Raw genomic sequence first — 15,272 nt, forward strand, 5'->3', positions numbered from 1 at the left:
GACAAAATTTAAAAATCGTGATTTGAAACTCTACTTTCAAAAAAAAGGTATTGTTCATGAAATTATATGCCCTTGTACACTTTAGCAAAATGGGGTTGTTGAAAGAAAACATAGAACTATAATGCAGCTCCATAGGAGTTTGATGCTACAATCTAGCATTCCTATTCAATATCGGGGAGAATTTGTTAAGATGGCTATTTATTTGGTTAATAGAATACCTTCTAAAATAATTGACTTTAAAACTCCCTATGAAAAGGTTTACAAGACTAAACTAGATTTAAACAACGTAAGAGTCTTTGGGTCGCTCGCTTATGCAACAGATCTTAAAGTTATTGATAAATTGCAATCAAGAGCTATTCCTTGTGTGTTCTTAGGATATCCTGAAAATCAAAAAGGATTTCTTCTTCTAGATTTAAAAAATAAAAATCTAATGGTGAGTCGACATATTAGCTTTTATGAAGAAAATTTTTCTTATAGGATGCTATAAGTAAGGGGCAAGGGGGAGTCCATCATACTTTAAAGGAAATGTTCTCGTATGAACTAGAACAGAGTCCATTAAGACCCGCACTGAATGATGAAAGTAATAATGGAGAGCCATGAACTGATCATAATGAATAGCAAGAAGTTGCTGAGAGTACTCATCCTGAGCAAATGATTAATCAGCAAATCACTACCCAGCCAAGGCCTCCAAGGGAAAGGCGTCCTCCTATATGGTCAAAGGAATATATCTATTCTACTACCACCACCAAACAAGGTAGATGTTAGTATCCTATTCATAAATACATTGCTTATGATGGTTTTTCCTCTGATTATTTGTGCTTTCTTTCTTCTACTGATTCTGAGACTGAACCCACAAGTTATGAGTAGGCTGCTTTAGGTGAAAAATGGGTAAGTGTAATGAGAACTGAAATAAAGGCTTTTAAAAATAACAAAACTTCGGATATTGTACCTTTACCTAAAAATATAAGACCCATAGGATGTAAATGGGTGTATAAAATCAAGTATAATTCATATGGGAGTGTTGAAAAGTATAAAGCTAGGTTGGTAGCAAAGGGTTATAGTCAAAGGGAAGGTATTGACTATCATGAGAACTTTTTCCCTAGTTGTAAAGATATTTACTGTTAAACTAGTCCTTAAATTGTCTATAATGAATAGGTGGAATCTCTAACAAATGGATGTACAAAATGCTTTTCTGTAGGGGGGACCTGAATGAAGAGATCTATATGAGAATCCCTCAAGGTTTTGAAAGTAAGGGGGAGAACATGGAGTGCAAACTAAAAAAAAAATCTCTCTATGGATTAAAACAAGCCTCTAGGTAGTGGAATCAAAAACTTTCAAAGGTCTTGGTAAGAGGCGGCTTCTCTCAAAGTAAGAATGATTACTCATTATTTATCAAGAATTTCAATGATGGAATTGTTCTTATCCTAGTATATGTTGATGATCTCCTAATAACAAAAAGTTCAGAAAAGGGAATTCAAAATGCCAAAGATTTCTTACATAATAGTTTTAAAATCAAAGATCTTGGTTTAATGAAATATTTCCTTGGTATTGAGGTAGCAAAATCTGAAAAAGGCATAATACTGTGTCAAAGAAAATATATACTTGACTTGCTAAGTGAGACAGGGATGAGTGGGTGTAAACCTCTTGCTATTCCTATGCCTCAAAATCTTAAATTGTTGCCTCATGATGAAAGAAAGGGTAAGGAAGATGAGTTACTTGGCAATCCAAAGAGGTATAGAAAGTTGATTGGTAAGCTCCTTTATGTGACTATGACTCATCCACACATTTTTTTTTGTGTGCAGACCTTAAATCAGTTTATGCATAATCCAACTAAGGCGCACATGGTAGCAGCAAAAGGGTTGTAAGATATCTGAAGGGGTGTCCTGTAATGGGACTACTTATTAGCTCAGAAGGAGAACCAGTGCTGGAATGTTTCTGTGATTCAGACTGGGCTTCCTATGGAATTACCAGGAGATTAGTAACAAGCTATCTGTTGAAATTTGGTGGCTCTTCAGTAATGTGGAAAGCAAAGAAGCAGAGCACAGTGTCAAAATTTTTAGCAGAAGCTGAATATAGAGCTCTCAGCATGGCTACATTTGAGATAGTTTCGACAAGAGTATTGCTTTGAGACTTGAATATTTTGCATGAATGTCCTGTGAATATATTTTGTGATAGTCAAGCTACTATTCATATTGCTGCTAATCCAGTTTACCATGAAAGAACAAAACACATTAAAGTGGATTGTCATTTCATAAGAGAAAAGTGGGAATCAAAGCTTATAGATTTGAGGCATGTAAGGTCGTGTGAACAACAGGCAGATATTCTCACTAGGGCTATCTCTGGAGAAATTCAAAGAAAATTGTTAAGCAAGTTAGGGACTGTGGACATGTACAACCCCAAACTTGAGGGGGAGTGTAAGAAATAGGAATTAATGTTGTACATATTTAGAGTTAGTTGGGCTAGGTTGTATTGCTTGATACATCTGAACTCAGTTAGTTAGATAGTGTTTTATTCTTGTTTTCTTTCTTTATTTCTTTGGTTTTAGTCTGGGTCTATAAATAGGCATTAGACCTAGACATTTGATATGAGCTCAATGGCAATGTAACAATTTCGTTTAGTAATGAGAATTCAGTTTTCAATACGCTGTGTTTTGTCTAGGGTAGAAATCTTCAAATATAGACTTAAAATAATATAAAACTACAAAAACAATATCAAAATATTTGTATTCAAGAAATATTTTATGAAGACGAAAAAAACTATAAGGAAGAACTACAATAATAACCTAGGGTTGCAAACTGGAACTTGAAATGTATGCTAAATAAACTTTGGTAGCATTATATTCAATTATACAAGACAAAACTTCAAACATCATGCAATCTCTTGAAAGGAATATTACAATACAAAATCATATTATAAACACACAAAAAATATCAACATCTCAGGCTAATCAATTATATGGTACTCACACATTAAAATGCTGGAACTTCCAAACAATTGGATGACATAGAATGATATTGAAACTTCATCCCTAAAAAAAGCTAAAATATGATGAAAATAGAGTAAGGATAGAGGTTACTCTACAATACAGGCAGATACTTGAGCATCCTCAACTACCTCATCACAAGCATGACTTTCCTAGTATTCTTTTCTATTAGAAACTTCACAATGCCCAAGCCTCTTTCCTTCTATCAATTTCCACCAACTTCTCCTCCACTACCATGGTGATTACTTCCAAAGGACTAGAATGCAACTTCTGAGTAATGGTTAATACATTCTAAATTCATGAATCAATTATTGCAACAAAGAGGAAATATGGAACAACACTTGGACAAAGAGAACAAAACAAAATATGAAAAAAAAAATAAACTTGTAGACTAGACATGTCATTTCCTTTTCACAAATTTGAAGACGGTGTTCTGCATCTCAATTCGTAGCTCCCTCCTATCTTCTTCATTTGGTATGGAAAAGTTAGGATATGGATATATAAATACTTGAGGTAGAGATGATGATGAGCCAATGAGGTAAAGCAATAGTTGGAAACTAATTCTATAGCATGTATGCCATCCCATGCTCCTTGCTCTAAATAGGCTTGTCTACCCTGCCTAGAGATTAACCAATTCATTGTCATCTTCCTTGCCACAAGTCAAAATGGAGCCTCATGGCCACCACCATAGAGAATAATAAAATAAGACTTCTAATGTAATCTTGTGGTAGTGATTTGTAGTACATGGCCATGTCATCTTCATAGTCCATGAGAAAGAGGAAAAGAAGGAGTGTGCACAGCAACATTCATAGGTATTTAAATAATTGTAGTAATTGAGTAACTATCATAAGCCCTCATAACCCTCCCCCACCATACACAAACATTGGATGCACACCTGCTTCCTTCCAAAATCTGCATACCTCATGGAGTTAAGATTCAATGAGGTATTTAATATAAAACATAAAATATGTTGATTATCCTAAAGATAATTAGGAAATTCACTGTCTGAGATCATTAGTAGTAGACAAATATCATATCAAAAATAAAATAGGTTCACTATTCAATATATTAGGAAATTGAGTAGTTCCTATTGTTAAAGTTACATAATAGCAATAAACAAAATATCTCAACTAATATGTTTAAGTTTTAATTTCAGTTTTTTGATTAAGCTAATCCATAAAGACATCAATTGTTTTTCTTAAAAATTAATATTTATTTTATTTTATAATAAATTTTAATTCTAAGTATCAAAATTAAAATAATTTTTCATTTGAATTAGATTTCAAAATAATTCATAAATAAAAAAATAAAATAATAGATATTTCAGCTATAAATAACAGCTTAGATTTGGGGAGCAGGATACTATTTTCAATACATTAATAGATCAGTCAAAATTAAATTTCAAGCATAGTTAATTTTAAATAATACTATCAAATTAATATAGATTTCAAATTTTGAACACACATAATGCTCGGCATATATGTCATGACTTTCAGGATAAGTTATATGATTTTATTTATTTTCTTAATTTAAAATATTTACGGATAATGGGTATTTTGGTTTTTACAAAAAATAGAAAAAAATATGGCTCATTATAGGAGAAAATTGCAATAAATTGATCATGGGTGGAAATGTGACTTTGATAAAAATAAAAAATAAAAAACATTTATCTAAGAAATGGAGCTACCACGTGTCGGCTTGCTATTAAATCTTGTTTTGTACTCTACTTTTATATATTAATGCTATTTATATTGATAGCATCGAAACTCCTAAAGAGTTTTCAAAAGTTGTGAATTATTTAAAGAAATAATTTGAAATGAAAGGTTTGAAAAAAAAAAAAAAAAGATTATCTTGGATTACAAACTAGAATATGGATTAAGAAACTTAAAAAAAAAAAGTCTTACAGCACTTTTATGTGGATAAATTACATTCATCTTGTGTTATGGTAATTACAAGTTCTTTAGATGTGGATTAAAGATCCATTTAGATCCAGAGAATGTGATGGATAAATACTTAGTCTAGAAATATCATATCTTAGTGACATCACTAGCCATGCACATATAACCTGATATATTATTTGCTAATTAGCATGATATAGACTTTGGAATAAAGTTAAAGCATATTTTTTGTTATTTTAAAGGTATTATAGAAGTGATATTATTTTATTTGAATGTGACTAATTTTACTAGCTATGCAAATAAAAGATTCTTGTGTGATCCTCATGTCAAGAGATCACAATATGATCCATATGTTGGTAGATGATAAAATCTAATTTTATGCATTTTATCCCACATTAATCTAGAATTTAATTGATAATTTTGAGTTTAAATGAATTTTTATGTATTATTGGATTAATTAATTTTTTTAGGATTTTTCATAAAAATTGGGATTTTGGATTGAAAATATAAACATTTTATGATTTCCTATTTTCAGTTTGAAATTAATATTGCCTATTTCTTTGAAAATAAGTCTCATATTTTTAGAAAGATTGATCTTTAGAAAGTTTTGTAATTTCTTGCCTTATTCTTGTACATATCTAATATTTAATTTTGATACATATTATATTATATTTGGATAAAATCTACATTAATGGATGCATTTAAATTCTTATAGGTTAAGGAAGAGTATATAAGAGATCCAATATTGCAAGATTATTTCTTGTAATTCAAGCACAATCCAATGGCTAATATTAAGTTGGTCAATTAATTACTAATGAGCTTGAATTTTGAATTAAAAAAATCCTTTTTTCTCCCATTAAAATACTCCCTTCATCCTATGGTCATGATCTTATACTTGCCCCCCTCGATCAAAGGAATTATTCAACTTCTCCATTCTTGCGTAGTTCCCACATACTCCCCTCACTCAGATGTCACGCAGCCCATCTTGAATTGAATAATTATTTCCCCTTCACGCTCATCTCCCCCCCGGGGCGCCCACCCCCCAATGACGCAAGGATTCTATTCCTATGTACACCTCATCATCACCTTCCTTCAATTTATGGCCGTGGCATCTAACAACTTTGGAAGAGGAAGCATTTTGATGACGATTTGAGCTTGCTTGGGAGGCAACTTGGAAGGAATATAGAGAAGGCTTGAGTCTTAAACTAGCACTTGAAGACCATAAGATAATGATGTTCTATTTATCTTTTTAGTCTAAGAATAAGTTCTAATTTTGTGAGATAATTTAGTTTTAGATTGTCATCTTTATTCTTGGGTTGGATTGATACTATGATTATATTTGTGCTGAGATATTTGTTGGAATTTATGGTTCTGAACCCTTGCATTGTTATTTGAATTTATAATTGAGTTTTCATTATGGATTTAATTATCAGTGTGGTCTGAATTACAAATTTACAGTTCTTTTGTCTCTTGATTATTTAATTGAGTTTGTAAATTATCTAATTGTTTAATTAGATAATTCTAAGCATAATTTCCAGAATTAATTTGAATTGTTTGTCATTGTTTTCAAAAAGTTTAACTAATCAACCTTATATCGTTTTGAGTTCTATAACGGTTTAAGGATTTTTGAAATTGACAGTTCCTTTTGTTTCAAGAAAATAATTAAACTTATTAATTCCACTCTCTTGCCACTTTCTTTTTGTCTAATTAATTAATTAGGTTATGAAAATTAACTCCATGCGAATCATAAACTGTTTCCTCTACCGTACTTGAAGAGAAACCCCTTATTTTTACTTGTTAATTTTATTTTCTCTCTAGTTAATTTTCTTTACTTATCATTTTAATTTCGCCTTCTAAAAAATCCCCCAATGAATTGCATTTGCATTCATTTAATTTAATTTTAATATAGATTTTAGGACATCTGTATCTTACATTTAAAATTAGAATTTTACATTTTAGTTTAGGTCCATTTTATTGCATCTTTTATCACCTAAATTTCTGCCTAGAAAAACCCATAACTTGCTCCTTGGAAGTAATGACCTAAATTGATCATAAACTACAAATTAATTAGGAACTTGTTTAATTGAGTGCTTTAATGATAAAGACATCATTAGTAGACCATAAATAGACTATTTGTCTCATGATCTTTAAAAGATTGTAAAATTAATATTGGTCGTATTTGTCTAAGTATAATATTTGAGAGGTTTGATCATTATACTAGACTTTGTAGGTTTAAAGATGTCAACTGATATTACTAAGAGAGAGAGTTGATGCACGTTGTACTTTTTTTCCCTTTGTTTATGGTTTTGTCCCACTAGGTTTTCCTAGCAAGGTTTTTAATGAGACAGAATTATATATTATATCAATGAATGATATACTCTTTTTCTTCTATTAGGCTCTTGTCCCATAGACTTTTTCCTAGATGAAGTCTTTTAATGAGACACATTCATATAATGGACATCTAAGGAGAGGTGTTATAAATATAATAATATTTGTATGGATGTCCATGTCTCTCTTATTATCTTCTTTATCATATCTTATCTTTATGATCTCACGATTATTTCCTATTAATCTGTAGATTCTGTTGAAGTTGTAAAGTCATGGTTATAGATAGAAGGCATGTATCATGTATTTAGGACCTTGAATGAAATGAGAATTTAAGTACTCTTATATTCTCTTCCCTCCGACTCTCTACTCTTTCTTCTTTATTTATAAATAGATCTTATATTTAAGATCAAAATCAATTTAATAATTAAGTTCTATGTTAAGAGTAGGAGCAATAACATAATTAATAATACAATAATTTAAATATATTTTTAATTGTAAAACAAATTAATATATTTCTTATAATTAACTAACTTATCTAATTTCTTTAATATAATCAAATTAATTAAATAAGTCTTACGTTAATAATCAAAGAAGTATTATATAAATGGTTGTAGGATCATAATCTAAAATGTTGGCAAAAAAAGGATTAGCGAAAACCATTCTTGAAATATCTATAGTTTTCTTCAATTTTTAATTTCGTAAATGTGAGTTTTTCTTTCCATATTAAATCATTCAATTTTACTCTCTTAGCACAATTAGTTTTTATATATGGTCTAATAATGCTAACAAAATAAATTTTTATTTCTATATGATCTGATAATGCTAATAGTTAAATGTGTATTGTTATGACAGGAATATTACACGGTCTGCAAACTAGGCCAGAAAACCAATAACCCAACTTCTGCATTGTTTTGTTTATAAGAATAGTCTAATTAAACCCCTACATGCGTATTGAATGCATAGTACACTTCTATAATACTCTTTTATATTTTTACTACCACCGGTCTTAATTATAAAACTTTATTTGTAAACTATAAACAAAATCTTATATTTAAGACTAAAGGTGGTAATTAGTATTTTTCTACAGATAAGGAGCAAATTTACTTATTATAATATTAAAAAAGAATACCAAGTATCATAATAAAATATTAGATACAAAAATATGTACACAGACATTTCAAAACTGACACAAAAATGTCATTTTCATTAAATGCTTGGTGCTCCATGCCTCCATCGGCTGTTATTATGTCATCCTCGTTTTTATGACTACGGAGGGCCCAAGAGTTGCCTCGTTTTTAAGATATAAAATTTTTTATGATAAATGCAGCCCGTCGGCTTCTTTGACATCCTCCATCGGCACGAACAGGAATAATTAATAACTTGGTTAATCTCTTATAACACATTATTGCTTGCATAATCAATAATCTGGTGGATGAAATGCATCATCATCACGTGGAAGGGCCAGCAGTTGTTGCAGCTACAGGATCGAAGATTTATTTTTCCAGTGAGGAACTGAATGATCCAGTGGAATGTAATGAGATTGCGGTGATAGAATTGGGACAAGTAGTATTTAATATAGTAGGGGCTTCATTATTCTCCTTTGGTTCCTTTGTTTAGATTATGACCAAAAAAAAGAAGAAAAGAAAAAAGAACCAGTTCCTCATTTAGATCGGATTTGCTTTGTTTCACTCTGATAAATAAATTATGCATCCGCTTTGTGATTCTCTACTCCATCCTTTATCTTATTATACTGGCGATGAAATTCCTGCAGCAATTAAGCTGGCTATAAGTGATTGTTTTTTTCTATTGTCCCAGAGGGATTAATACTTATTATAAGACGAATTAATTAATTGTTTGGATTTTATTTTGACTTGGAAGTTTAGAGTTCATTCCAAACAAGAGATTATGAAGCCCCTTTTTTTTTTTGGCAGAAAGCATCTGTCTATAACATGACGTTTCTAATCAAGTCTCACCCTTCAGTTTCCTGTACTTTGAGCTAACTCTGTTCTGTGAGAAAGTGTGAGAGTTGATGCGAAAGGTGAGAACTGAGAGGGAGAGTCGATGGAGATGAGAGAGATGAAGGATAAGAGGGGAAGAAAGAAGAAAGAGATAGGAAAGATGAGATAGTTGATCATAAAAGGAATTAGAAGCCGACACTTGTACATTTGATGAGATCCACGGAAAAAATAATGGACCGTTGAAGCATTTAAAATTGACATTTTTGCCCCGTTTTAAAATATTCATATGTATCTTTGTGTTTGATATCTTTTTTTTATGATGCCTGGTGCTTTTTCTTTTTTATATTACAATAAGTAAATTTGTCTTTTTACCATTCTTTCTATTGGCTTTCCTCCATTCGAAATGGTTTTTACTGCTTGGCCCACAATGAAATTGGCTTAGTTATGTAATTGAACGAATTTGACAAAGCTACATAACAGACAGTTTTTCCAACGAGATAGAGATACATATCTCCCCCCATTTTTGATGATGTTGATAATAGGAAACACGGTGGGCAATGATAATTCATTGTTTCAAAAGCAATGTGATTAACATTGAAGCATTTCGATGTAGGGATAATGTTAAAAAAGAAATACTACATTTAATTCAAAATATAAGATATAGTTTGAAGTGCAACTTGCATATTACAAACTAAATTTTACGTTTAGAACTAAGAATAGTAAATTATAGGAACCAAATCAACAAATGATGCAAACTATACAAACCAAAGAATTAACTTTACCTATAAAACCATTCAATTACGGCAGCTATAATACCCTTTTTTTCAAATAAAAAGAACATTTTTTAGTTATCTGTGCATTATAAAAGTAACATGGATAAATACAAACCATGATACAAAGTCAAGCAGAATAATCCAAAATTCCAAATCTAAGTATCTAACAACAAAAAAGACATAAGATGATTGATTAAGTACATTTCTCTCATATCTCCCAAGTCATGTTTACCGAGCATCGATTGAAGTAGTGGTCATAGCGTTTACTGAAGGATCTCCCGATGATGAAGACTCTGAATGCTTTATTTCATAATTGAATAGGAAAGCAGGCTTGTGAGGTGAGGGTATACTTACTTCATTGCCAAGCATGAAAACAACGTCTAACATGGATGGTCTATAGAAGGCACTTTCTTGCACACATAAGAGCCCAATTTGTGTACACCTTAGGGCTGTGTCAAGAGGATATGATTTGCCAAGTGTTGAGTCCATTATGTCCAAGGCTTTTCCTTCTTTCCATAAGTCCCACACCTGCAAATTAAGTGAATGCTATATTTTTACTTCAAAACGTGGCACCAAATTCAATAAAATAGGTTCCAGGGCTTCCAAGGTTATGAGAGGAGATGGAAAAGATCAATGATTATGTTTAAATTTCACTATTATAGTCTTATTTGGTTACCTGCCCAATCAAATTTAGGGATGATCTTTCTTTATCACAATAGGTACTTCTCTTGCCACTGATAATCTCCAGCAAAAGAATACCAAAGCTAAAAACATCAGACTTCACTGAATATTGTCCTATCATTACATATTCTGGAGACATGTAACCACTGGAATAAGAAAAATAGTTACAACATTGTTATGAAACTCAATTGTTTTGTTTTAGAATATGTGGAATAGTTTTGTCCTTACTATGTTCCAACAATTCGTCGAGTTTTTGCTTCGAGTTGATCCTCACCAAATATTCTAGCCATGCCAAAATCTGAAATCTTGGGATTCATTGTAGCATCTAAAAGAACATTGCTAGCTTTAAGGTCTCTATGAATTATTTTCAGCCTTGAATCTTGATGAAGATATAGAAGACCTCGAGCAATTCCAAAAATAATATGAAAACGTGTGTCCCAATCTAATGACATTCTATGATTTGAGTCTGCAATGAACCATAAAATAATTAACATTGTAAATGATGGAAAGCTAATCTAATTCGAACACATACACAAATCAAGTATATGATACAACAGGCATTCGAGGCTATAAAATTTTAATTTTTATGCAAGAAATAACATTTTCAAGAATCTTATCGAGCTTCGATTCCTACAAACTCATTGGAATTATATAGAATTCCTGTAATTGTGAAACGTTGAGTATAAAAAAAGTAGCACTTACTGGTTACACATTCCTATAGCTGTCTTTGATACATATTAATGAAAATGAATACTGAGCCCTTTCAAAGTACTGCTTCTAAACATTTGCATGATTTGACATGAATACATTAGAAATCTTGAGTATATTCCAAATTTGATGATTTGAAAAAAAAAGAAACTATGCATATAAATTTTCACAGTTCTCTAATTTATTGAGGGATGTTAATTGAAAGTGTGATATCTGAAAGCAACATTAGTCTAAAGAAAGAGAAGGAGAAGAACACGCACCAAAGAGAAAGAAATCCAAGCTTTTGTTGGGTAGGTATTCATATATCAACATCCTTTCTCCCTTATGAATGCAATAACCAAGCAATTTTACAAGATTCCTGTGTTGTAATCTTCCAATCACCTTAATTTCATTCTTGAACTCTTGAGTTCCTTGTCTAGAACCTTGAGACAATCTTTTCACTGCTATATCTAGTCCATTATCTAGTAAGCCCTGAGATATCATAAGATTCATATCATGCTATAACCAATATGAGATAAATATAATAAGTGGGCTTATTACTCCCATGCTATTTATTGGTGTGCAAGACAATCTGCCTCAGAGTTCCATGACATGACCAATTGCAGGGCAACAGGATTTTTGAACAGTTCACTTACCTTGTATACAGAACCAAATCCACCCTGCCCTAGTTGATTCTCATTTGAGAAATTGTTTGTTGCAGTCATTATGGTTTTGATGCTGAAAAAAGGTAAGCTTGGTTGTTCTCCATCTTCAGCATGTCGTTCTTTATTTGTTGGGGAATCTAACTCTAATTCTTCTTCTGCAACTTCATCTGAGATTAACAAAAACAAGAGGTGAAGTTTCTGTAAGAACATTTGAAAATATAATATCAAGAAGGGGGAAAAACAAAGCATTTAACCCTTTATCCAAAAAAAAAGTTTATTTCAAGATTAATGCTTGAAGAATTAGATGACCATGCTCCTCTAGCGTTTTTGCTATTTTAACTAGTTAATTAGCAAAGATTTTTGAGCCCTTCATGGCTACTAATCAATTATCATTGACTTTTGACTTTTGAGCACCCAGCAATTCTGATAGGTTTGGGGATAATATTGGACCCAGAATGCCAGCCCAAATTTATAGTAGAGAAAAGACGAGTAGGACGGGTGAGTTGGCAATAGAGGATGTGTCAAGCGGCTAAACTAATGCGTATGAGGTGGGACTTGCTGAGATTGCGATGTCATTCTTGTTTTCTTATTTACCTTGATCAATGTGTTAGGCAGCAAAACCGTGATTAAACAAGTAATTTTGTCTTGAAAACATCTAATACAGCTGTAATCAATAAAAACACGAAAGTTTCGATCAAATTCTTTTGCAAAATCATTAACAAATGTGACTTTATTGTTCATGTACTTGACAAATACAACTTAACCTTAACCAAAAAACCAAGGAGACAACCGAAACGAAGCAGAACAAATTAAGGGACAATGGCGGAGAAACATATAAAACTGCATATAGGTACGAAATAAATTGACTAAATAATGACTTCAGGTTCTAGTAAAAAAGAGTCATTATTAAGTGAAAGAACATCCAAATTACCAACGACAGGGAAGTCAGACAAGAAATGAAATAGTCACCTCTTGTTTTTCTCTTCCGAGTGCAATATACAGATAAGGTGGTGAGAATAGCAATCAAACCGACACAAGCCATTGCTATTCCCACTTTCCCAGGCTTAGAAAGCTCTCCTTTTGATTTTCGGGCATATTTTGCTAGGAAGAGTTGGAAGAAAGAAGTCATAACACAGAGCACAAAACAGAGGAGGAAAAATAAACAAAGAATTAAAATATTGTAATTACCAAGTTTAGTGGCATCAACACGAACGTATAAATCATGGCCTTCTTCACTTAATACCATTGTGTCCATCAAAGTCCCATGCCAGGCTAAGCACCCACTTCCTCCATTTCTCACATCTGCAGCTGCATAGGCATTACAGGAACAGTTTCTCAGGCACTCTCGTTTACATTCTTCCATACTCATATTCATATTAACATTTGCGAAAGATGTATCAGGAATTTTAACCCTTTCTACTCTGACAAAGCCTTCTCCATTATTCCCGCACATGGATGGCCCTTTCTTCCTCACACAACCCTCTGTTCGATGGAAATGTTGATACCAATCTGTTGGATTTTTGGGTTCAAACCCAGGTAGGCAGAAACACTTGAAGTACGCGTAGTCATAAGAGTCACAATTTCCATTGGCCCCACAGGAACCATAGACATCACAATCCCCTTTTGGACCATACCAGTATCGATTCCATTGTTTCTTATTAGAATCCCATATCAGTACTTGAAAAGATCCAGATTGAAGAACCATCGCATGCACAATGATTGTCTTGTCAAAAGTGTTATATCTAAACCCAACCTCATTATCATCATCTAAGATGGTTATATTGAAATCAGTTGCCATTGCTTGCTTCATAAACGGATTGCCGACATATAGTTCGCCGTTGAAGGATCCAATACGCCACCATGGAGCGTTATTATTGTACAAGAACAACTGAGATTTCCCACTAGCATTAAACCTAACAGAGAAGCTTCCTGTTCCAGGATCATCCTCGGTCTTCCATGACTGCAAGAACTGACTCTGACCAGTTCTTTTGTTTACTCCAATTCTGGCATACGGAAGCAAGGTATCGGTAGGATGATCAAAGCTCTGCCAGATGACAGTTTTGGAGTCATTTTGAATCAAAACGAGGTTACCAAAATCTGTGAGTTGAGCCATAACTTTTGTACTTCGAACAGTGACAGAAACATTCGTAGACCAGATGGGTATGTCGGAATAGTTACCATGAAGAACCAGATTTCCATCTGAGCTGATAGAGAGAACTCCAGAGGTGTCATTCATGGGATTGTCTCTGTTTGAAACCCAAACAACAGTCTGCTCTGGCAAATTGTAGTACCAAATTCCCACGTAGCGATAGTTTGATTTGCCTGGAGCGAAGAACCCAAGAGCAAATTTATTTTCTGTAGAAATGAGAAGATCACCATCACTTAGAGGTTTGTCAGTGGTTATGATATCAGAAGCTGCACAAAACAAGAAGCAGTGATGGATTATGACAGACAAAATAACAAGTTCATTTGCTGCCATGTTTAATTATCATGGGACTTGGTCTACCCCTAACTTCACCAAGAACCACAAAGCCTCGCTCCGTAGATGGCGAGTCTTCTAAGTGCTAGTTTAAGAGGCTGGGTTTTTTCCTGCAGCTAGGATCGCAGTATCCTACGCATGCTTGCCTTCGCTTAAGAAACCCCAAAATCAGCATAGAGAAAGCCGGGCAATGGCCTCCTTATATGGTACTACTCCTTCTGCCTTACACATCATATGAACGAACCAGAAAGAGCCACGTACAAAAGGTTCTTTACCAAGCTTAAGAATTGTGCTCGTCATCTCGACTCATTCATACCTACCCTGCCTTGGTTATCCGCTTTCACGCTAACACTGAGCGGACTTTCCACGAAATAACAAGAGAGAAGAGATCTGGCCCTCTTGGGACTATCGGGATTGGTCTTCACCGCCCAGAGGCTCGCTCGGAAAGGCGACTATACCATACCCTCAACTCTACTCTAGTAGTCACTGGACTCACTATAGGAGTCCGTCCAGCTGTTCTTGCTTAAATCACCACTCTTCATTCTCCCGTGCTCTTCATATGATCCGAAGTCCTTAGATAGATAAGAAGATGTTTACCTTTCTCATCATCTCGGATAGTATAGTAAGAAAGGAGCTTGACTAAGTAGTCGAACAATCCATGTGTGTGTGTGTCTCATCAAAAGACAAGCTGTTAATGATGTGAATAAGTTTGTACAAAATACTCTCCACTACTTAATATAAGACCCAATTAGTGAGTTGATTTTGATGCTAAATATAAGACCCATTTCTCATATTTAATTTTTTCTAAATTACCCATATG

General features: G+C 33.0%; 2 protein-coding genes across 2 annotated transcripts; one reads left to right on the forward strand and one right to left on the reverse strand.

Moving 5' to 3' along the window:
• The first annotated feature begins 1,625 nt into the window (after nt 1-1,625).
• On the forward strand, nt 1,626-2,128 carry LOC114759428 (uncharacterized mitochondrial protein AtMg00810-like). The gene is made up of 2 exons (XM_028948600.1): nt 1,626-1,749; nt 1,836-2,128. Exons 1-2 carry the CDS (start codon nt 1,626-1,628, stop codon nt 2,126-2,128), a joined length of 417 nt encoding a protein of 138 aa, XP_028804433.1.
• A 7,842-nt stretch (nt 2,129-9,970) lies between these two features.
• Nucleotides 9,971-14,942, reverse strand: LOC114759429 (G-type lectin S-receptor-like serine/threonine-protein kinase RKS1). Its single transcript, XM_028948601.1, has 7 exons — nt 13,162-14,942; nt 12,943-13,074; nt 11,965-12,140; nt 11,590-11,800; nt 10,850-11,087; nt 10,617-10,767; nt 9,971-10,468 (listed from the first exon to the last, which is right to left on the reverse strand). The coding sequence occupies exons 1-7, from the start codon at nt 14,450-14,452 to the stop codon at nt 10,169-10,171; spliced, it is 2,499 nt and encodes an 832-aa protein (XP_028804434.1). The 5' UTR covers nt 14,453-14,942; the 3' UTR covers nt 9,971-10,168.
• Nucleotides 14,943-15,272: the final 330 nt, after the last annotated feature.

This window comes from Neltuma alba, unplaced genomic scaffold, assembly GCF_004799145.2.
Source record: "Neltuma alba isolate B1F8T4 unplaced genomic scaffold, ASM479914v2 tig00010844_pilon, whole genome shotgun sequence".
In the NCBI taxonomy this organism is placed as follows: domain Eukaryota; kingdom Viridiplantae; phylum Streptophyta; class Magnoliopsida; order Fabales; family Fabaceae; genus Neltuma; species Neltuma alba.

Coding starts and splice junctions, on each gene's coding strand:
- LOC114759429 (XM_028948601.1), bottom strand. CDS start 14,452: ATGGCAGCAAATGAACTTGTTATTTTGTCTGTCATAATCCATCACTGC. Junction 12,141..12,942: donor TCGGAAGAGAAAAACAAGAG/GTGACTATTTCA, acceptor TGTTAATCTCAG/ATGAAGTTGCAGAAGAAGAA. Junction 11,088..11,589: donor CTTGGATTTCTTTCTCTTTG/GTGCGTGTTCTT, acceptor GGTTCATTGCAG/ACTCAAATCATAGAATGTCA.
- LOC114759428 (XM_028948600.1), top strand. CDS start 1,626: ATGAGTGGGTGTAAACCTCTTGCTATTCCTATGCCTCAAAATCTTAAA. Junction 1,750..1,835: donor GAGGTATAGAAAGTTGATTG/GTAAGCTCCTTT, acceptor AATCCAACTAAG/GCGCACATGGTAGCAGCAAA.